This window comes from Colobus angolensis, unplaced genomic scaffold (genome assembly GCF_000951035.1).
Source record: "Colobus angolensis palliatus isolate OR3802 unplaced genomic scaffold, Cang.pa_1.0 Scaffold21, whole genome shotgun sequence".
NCBI classification, from domain to species: Eukaryota; Metazoa; Chordata; class Mammalia; order Primates; family Cercopithecidae; genus Colobus; species Colobus angolensis.
The window spans coordinates 8,327,241-8,334,831 of NW_012115266.1; the positions used below are offsets into that span (position 1 = coordinate 8,327,241).

The 7,591-nt window shown below is 55.4% G+C and overlaps 1 protein-coding gene across 1 annotated transcript in view; it reads left to right on the top strand.

The window, feature by feature from the left end:
- SYT7 (synaptotagmin VII) overlaps positions 1 to 7,591 on the top strand; it is an 86,826-nt gene that overhangs the window by 14,793 nt on the left and 64,442 nt on the right. The window contains exons 3-4 of the mRNA XM_011942791.1: positions 517 to 642; positions 1,197 to 1,367. Coding sequence (XP_011798181.1) covers positions 517 to 642; positions 1,197 to 1,367 — 297 coding nt within the window. The remainder of the gene's footprint in view (positions 1 to 516; positions 643 to 1,196; positions 1,368 to 7,591) is intronic.

Here is a 7,591-nt window from a genome sequence, read left to right on the forward strand (position 1 = left end):
ACTGGGGGAGGCGAGCGACTGGGCAGGAACCAGGTGAGGTGGAGGGTGAGTGGCCTGAGTGTCTGACTTAGGGAGGTGGCTCAGGAGTCTGAGAAGAGGGTGTGAGAGGCTGAGCAGAGAAAAGGGTCTGAAGGATATGGACACTAATTAGGTGTGGGGGAAGAGCAGTGGGAGGATTTGGGGAACCGGTGTGGGGCTTGAGAGAGTGATGGGGCCTTAGCAGCTGTGGGGTAACCCTAGGGAGGTAATGAATTTCCTCCACCTGGTGGAGAGGCTTCACTAAGTACACAGCTGCGGAGCTTGGGAGGGAGGTCAGGGCCCCAGAGACAGTGCTGGGAATGGGGATGAAACAAAAGCTGAGGCCGTGGGAGTGGATGAGGTCACGAAGAGAGTGGGTGAGAAAGAAGAGGGAAGAGAGGACGGAGCCTTGGGGTACGCCCACCGTTGGGAGCAGGAAGAGAGCGGGAAATGAAGCAGCCAGGAAGCTGGGGATCCCCCATTCTTCCTCCTTTCCAGGGTGCCCGGCCTCTGCGCCCCCTCACCTCCCACGGGCCACACCCAGCTGAGAAGCAGGCTCTGTTGCCTGCTCAGCCTCCAGGAGAGCTCGGAGGAGTCGAAGGCAGGAAAGCCCAGGCGTTGAAGGTTTGGGCTCTAGACCTGGTTGGACCTGGTGTGACTCCCACCTGTCCCTCCACCCCGCCGGCTGCCCGACCTCAGGCAAGCCACGCCCCAGGCAAGCCACGCCCCTCGCCTCCTCAGCCCCCTCACCTTCCTAAGAGGATCACAACGGGACTTCCGTGACTATTCAATGGGATAATGCGTGTTATGCACTTGGCACCCGGGCCTGGCAGTCCCTCAGAGCTCAGTAAGTGCTGCCGGCTGCTCTGACGATTATTATTGAGCAGGATTGGATTCTGGCGCTCAGGCCGGCAGGGCCAAGGAACCCAGCAGCTCCCGGAGGCCTTGGTGAGGGAGGGGGCCTGGCCACCTGAACTCGCCCAGTCTCAGAGTGCTGGGGCCTCTCCTGTCATCCTCCTCAGCCCAGAGCCAGGGACGGCTGAACGGGGACAGTCACAGCTCTCCCGGCGCAGATCACTCTTCCACCTGCGAGGGATAGGCCCCCACCCCCACTGCGGTCTTCAACTCCAGCTAGGGCAGAGGGTGGGGCCTCAATCCTGGGGTTGGGGATCCCTCAGAGAGAGTCATCTCCCCCGCCCCCAGTCTGTGTACCGGCCCCCTCCTCCCTCCGGGCTGGCGCGGACGCGTCCTCTCAGGTCCGCGGTAATTTGTCTGCTCACGCGGGCTCCGCGGCACCCCCTCCGCGCACGCGCATCCCCGCCCCGGGCCGGATACTCGGGGCGCTCTGGGTGGGTCAGTCCAAGTTGTGGAGAAAGATTTCTATGCTGGAGGCGCCGGCCTCGAGCCCAGGCCGGGCGTTTGCGGGCGCTCAGCTATTAAGAGCGGAGACGCCTCGTCCCCCGCCCCCCAAGAATTCTGCAGCTGGGACTCAGCCCAGGCGCGCCTTCTGCGCGGCCCTGGAGGACCAGGAGCGCGGGCGGCCAGTGGTGCTGGCTGGGATGGGGGCTGCTGGAGCAGGTCTTGGGTTGGCGGATTCTGGCTCCTGCCCCCTCACACACCAAGGCCTGAACCCTGGACTTCTCAGAACCTCAGTTTCCCCTTCTCAACCTCAGCCTCAGACCTGGAAACAGGTCAATTGCTATCATCGTGGGCCTGCATGCCTGTCTGTGTAGCCTCAGCTGGGCGGGAACAAGAGTCATGGCCCGCTGAAGGCTGGGGAACAGGTCCCCACCCCACACTACCAGACCTGGCCTGGGCTCCCTGAGAGGAGGGGTGCTTGACCCCTCTACCAGCTGGGCTCGGGTCTGGGGTTCAAACTCAGGCCAGAGTTGTTCAGCGCTGGGAGGCCCCCATTAACTAGGCCACCCCTGGGGATGGGCGGTGGAGGCTGGAGCTGACTGGCCTGGGGCCCCGGGGGAGGTGGCTGCAAGGCCCAGGGCTTTGAACAAACCACAGAAGGTTTCTGCAATATCAAAAGAGCTCTTAGAGACTAATCATATGGGGGGAGGGGGTACAGTTGGCCAAAGAGCTTCTGCTTGGTTCCCATCAGCGAAGGATCAAAAAGCATTTGGTCAAAGAACCTTTAAATACCTTGAAAGGCAGGTGAAGCCAGTTCAGTGGGTTCCAAGAGGGATGGAAACGCTGGTCTGAGCTGCAGACAAGCTGGCACCAGCCACAGGAAATGCTGGGGGAGGGGCCCACTGAGGCAGGAGGGAGAAAAGGTGTGGCTAGACAAGCAGCCTACCTCCCTAACTGTCCCCTCTTCCCCCACACCCAGAAGTCACTGTGGAGAGGATGGGGAGGGCAGAGAACTGGGTTCAGACGGACAGAGCTGGAAGCAGTCTTGCAGGCTTCTGGGCCAGGGGTTTTCATCTGGAACCCAAAGGACTCCCACCCCAACACACACCCAATTATGGGCAAAATGTTGTGTCTGTGCTTGTATATGCACTCTTCTAGGGAGGAGAGGCCCACTGGCTTCATTAGCTTTTCACAGGGGTCCAAGACCCAGTCAAGATTAACAAACAACATCCTTATGGTACAGACTGGTAAAATGGGGCTCAGAAAGACTGAGGGGCTGACTCCAGGTCACTCACCTAGTAACCAGCAAACTGAGGTGCTTCCACAGTGCATCTGAGGAAGGGGGTCTTGCTAGCCCCCATGGCCCTCAGTCAGTCTCAGGGGTCCCTGAGCTGCCCAAGGAATAAGGAATGTCTCAGAGCAGAGTCCCAGGGCCAAACTTCTGACCAAGGCTGGGGCTGTCCCAAGCCAGAAGGAGGGATACCAACTTTAATCTTTTAAGGGTGGTGAGGGATTTGAGGGGCTGAGCCAAGCACTTGGGGAGTGTCAGAATGACCATGGAGAAGAGAGAGACCGAGAACCAGAATCTGGATGAAGAAGAGGTTACAGGGTGAAGGGGTGTGGGAAGACAGATGGAGTGAGGGTGGGGTAGGAATAAGGTTTCTGGCCCTGTAACGTGGCCTGAGAGACCCTTGGGGACCTATAGCTATGGAAGGTCAGCTTGGAGCAGGGTCTTTGGTGCCTGGGGTTACCCCTAGGGAACCAGGAAAGATCCAGACCTTGCCATCTCCCCAAGGTATTCTCACATCTTTGTGTGGAGCAGTTCTTAGCCTTATTTTACAGATGAGAAAACTGAGGCCCAGAGATGTCAAGTAACCAGCCAAAGCCAAACAGAGAAACAGGCAGAGGCAAGACCTGAGTTCGAGTATCAGATTCTTCCCTTGATGCTGGGGTCCAAACCCTGCCTTTTAGTACCAGGCCCCCAAAGCAGAACCCGGCAGAAGTGTGACAAGCGTAGACTCTGGATGGGCCTCTGAGATCTGGTAGTTACTGGGTCTTTTGAGAGGAGGCAATTTTGTATTGATGGTGATGAGGTGGGTATAGAGATGGCTGCAGCTGCCTCCTAGGAGTTTGCTGTCATGTCCTTTCTGGGGTGGAGACATCTGTTAACTTTATACTTTTGTCTTCTCCAGACTCGTCGTCTGCAGAGGAGGAAGGGAAAGACTAGCGGGTAGGAGCAGGGACAGGATGACAGAACAAATCCTCACTCTCCTGGCCTGTCACCATCAGTGGGCTGTGCTGTTGCCTTGCACAGCCACCTTCCAGCTAGTCTCAGCCTGTCTCTCCTGAATCAGGCGAATGCTCAGCCTGGGTCTCTTGCCACATGGACGATGGCAAGGAGAGAGGTGTGTTTGTTCTGTCACGTGAGCTGCACAAACAGCTTCCTCAGCATTTTTATTAATAATTCAGCCCATGGCCAAGGGGGTGGGGATAGGGGGAAAGGACTGTGGGGAGACAGCAACATGAAGACCGCGCCAGGTAGAGGCCAGAGGGGAACTCAGGAGCCCTGCCTCCTAGCCGTGGCCTAGCAACAGAGCCAGGCAGCCTCAGGGGCCCTGTTTGGGGGAGTGCAGGCCCAGCATCTGCTCCTGAGGGACAGAATGTCCCTCCCTGGAGCCGACCCAGGACTCCTGGCCCTGAGGATGGTGCCAGATCGGAAACAGGCCTGAAGGGTCTGCAGCACACAGCAGGGCAGTCCTTGGGGAACCAGGTGCTGCCCGCATTTCCTGCCATGTCATGGAACCCAGGACAGGGGACCAGCAACCAAACAGAATGAGAGGGGCTCTTTGGGCCCCCCTCCTCTGGGGACTGGAAGGGGAGAAGCTGAACACCCAGAGGCTCAGGCCCTCCCCAATGAGAGACAAGACCCAAGGGCAGGGCAGGGTAATTTACAGCCTCTGATCTTTTTCCTCAGAGGACCTGCTCACGCCTGCAGGCTCCATTTACTGCCTCTACCCAGTTCTCCGTGAGTACTTAGAAGACAGAATTGGGATTGGCTTCTGGCACTCAGGCTGGCGGGGTCAAGGAGCCCAGCAGCTCCTAGAAACTCACAGTTGGCTCGGCTCTCATCGATATTCCAGCAGGAGAGAGTAGCCTTCTAATGCAGCAGAATGGTTCACAGTTAGACATCTGGAAGAACTTTCCTGACAGGCAACACATGGGAATGGGGAGTATGTGGTATCTCTGTTAAGGGTAAACAAATAGCAAAAACAACAATAATAATGGCATTCAAAAAGTATTAAAAAAAATTTTATGTTCCAAGTATCTTTTTTTTCTTTTTTTTTTCTTTTTTAGAGAAGGAATCTCATGCTGTCACCCAGGCTGGAGTGCAATGGCGCGATCTCAGCTCACTGCAACCTCCGCCCGGCTAATTTTTTTTTTTTTCTTTTTTTTTTTTAGTAGAGACGGGATTTCACCATATTGGTCAGGCTGGTCTCGAACTCCTGGCCTTGTGATCCGCCCACCTCAGCCTCCCAAAGTGCTGGGATTACAAGCGTGAACCACCGCGTCCGGTCCTCCAAGTATCATTTTAAGTGATTTGATTTTTTCACCATGCTTGAACTTAACAATAACCAAAGGTAATAGTTGTTATTATTACCCCATTGTAGAGATGAGGAAACTGAGGCCCAGAGGTGTCTGCCCAGGGTAAACACAGCAATGATGGCGGAGCCACATAAATCTGTATTCTTTCCTCTTTCCCGTGACTCTGCGTCCCCTAAACAAAGTGACTGAGACCCAGAGAAGGGGTGTCTTCAAAGTATTTTCTGTGTCAATGCTGCAGGCAGGCAGAGACACAGGGGAGTGCAGGCCCAGCATCTGCTCCTGAGGGACACCCAAGATTCCCAATGCCCCAGAACCTCCGTTTGCACGACTGTATCTCATGGCGGTCCTCTTGTGTGTCTGAGGAGCTGTCCAGCTCTGACATCCTGAAACAAGGACTGTCCAATGCCTGTGAGGAGAGGATGAGACTGGACTTCGTATTCTTCTAAGAAACAGGCTATAAGCCCTCAGATGGGAGCAAGCACTGGGTCTCCTCATGAATCCCACAGTGGTTAGCAAAGGGCTGGGAGTCTCAACCAAGAGTGATTCTTACTCCAGGTTCTCTCGCCAGCTCCCCAGGGTGCTGGCTCCGGGGCCTTTAGCTCCCTGGGTCAGTTCCTTCTCCTCTAGAGGCCTTGCCTTCATCACCTGACACTTGCAAGGGGCAGCCTGGGGCATCTCTCAGATGTCCTGTCAACTCTGAAAAACTTTAGATGCTTAGTAAAGACCTGTTGAGTGGCAGTAATGAGGAATTCTGCTGTCCCTCTCTGGACCTTCAGATTGATGGGTGAAGGGATCTGAAGTGGGGAGATTCCTCAGCAGGGAACCTGTCTGTGTGCCCATCTGTGGTGGGGGGTTGGTGAGGGTGCCCTATTTGCTCTTTTCCTTTTGAGACCGGGCTCACTCTGTTGCCAAGGTTGGAGTGCAGTGGTGCAATCATAGCTCACTGCAGCCTCAAACTACTGGGTTTAAGCCATCCTCCCGTCTCACCCTCCCAAGTAGCTGGGAACACATGGGCGCACCACCACACTGGGCTAATCTTTATTATTATTATTATTTTTGGTAGATATGGGGTCTCACCATGTTGCTCAGGCTGGTTTCAACTCCTGGGCTCAAGTGATCTCCCGCCTCGGCATCCCAAAGTGCTGGGCTTACAGGTGTGAGCTACCATACCCAGCCCCTGTTTACTCTTTACTAGGGCAATGAGAGAGGCAGCTGGGGTGGGTGGGGGAATGAGCCAAGGTTGCAGACCCTGCAGTCCCAGCCTGTTGGCTTAGCTTTCTGGGGTTTGCCAGGCCCCAAAGCAGAGTGTAGATAACTTGTGGGTTCTTGGCTGCACATGGGTGAGCTGGGGAGGACAGCTGCAAGGTGTATGAAATAGGATGGCCCTTCCCCAGAGGGTGAGGGCTGAGATTTCTGGCCACTGAGGAATTGTGGCCTTAACCTACAGATGCCTTTTTTCCTTCCATTTTTATTTAGAACATTCATTCCCAGGAAATCTGCTCTCTACTGGAACAGTCTTCATGGAGGTTTGCTGGGGAACTTCCTTATCTTTTTCTCAACCGGAAGAGCTATAGGTGGAGGTGAATGTGTATGTGTGTGTGGTGGTGGTAGTTGGGGATAGACTCCATGTGATTTCAAGAGGATGGGGTCTGTTTGTGTGTGTGTCGGGGAGAATTGAGAGTTGAGATAGAGCGTTGTTCCTGGCTGCCTTCTGCACTGTGGGCAGGTGGAGGTGTGGCAGGGCACGAGTAGTGCAGTATAAAGCCAGCAAAAGTGGATTTCTCAGGGTGGAAATAAGAATCCTTGACTTTGGGAAGCCTAGCTCACCTGCAAACTGCATTCTTAGCACAGGGGAGGGCAGGATGCTGCCACAGACCCAGGGATTTTACCCTCTTATCTAACCCGTCTGTGAAGGGTAGGGGCAGCACCTGTATTGCGGGGAGCGTCAGTGTATGTGTCTCTTTGTGTGGGCAGCATGTCTGTGTGTGTGTGTGTGTGTGTGTGTGTGTGTAGGTGATTAGGTGTGTAGGTGCGTGCAGGGAGGTCTCTGTGCCTGATACCCCTAATGGTTCAGTTCCGGGTTTTTCATATCCTTGGGAGACAGGTCTCTTCTCCTCCCTGCCCCAGAATCAAATCATCCCAATTCTGTAGAGAAATGAGAAGTAGTGTTCACCTGATTTAGACTGTGCTGAGCCGGCAGAGGGGCAGAGAGGACCAAGAGAGGTCCAAGGTTGGAAGGGGAAGGAGGGATTACCTTCCTACCCTCGGAATTGCTAGGGTCAAGGAAAAGAGGGGAGGATCAGAGGAGGAGCTGCTGCTGGAGAGGGATAACCAGAGGCTGAAAAGTCTATTTTCTTCTTTCGTGGGGCTGGGTTAGGTGAGGAGGGTCACTAGGCCTAACCTCCCACCGAGGGCAGGGATCTTAGCCCTTCATGCTCCACCTGTGCGCGAGCTTGGAGAAACACCGGACTGGCGGACCCAGGCTCAGCGCTGCCAAAAATTCCACTCCTGGTTTTTGCACACACCAGCCCGTCTGCCCCGGACCGCCGCGGTGTTGAGTTCGGAGCTGACGCCCTCGAGCCGCCAGCAAGCGGAAAACCCGGAGTGGATC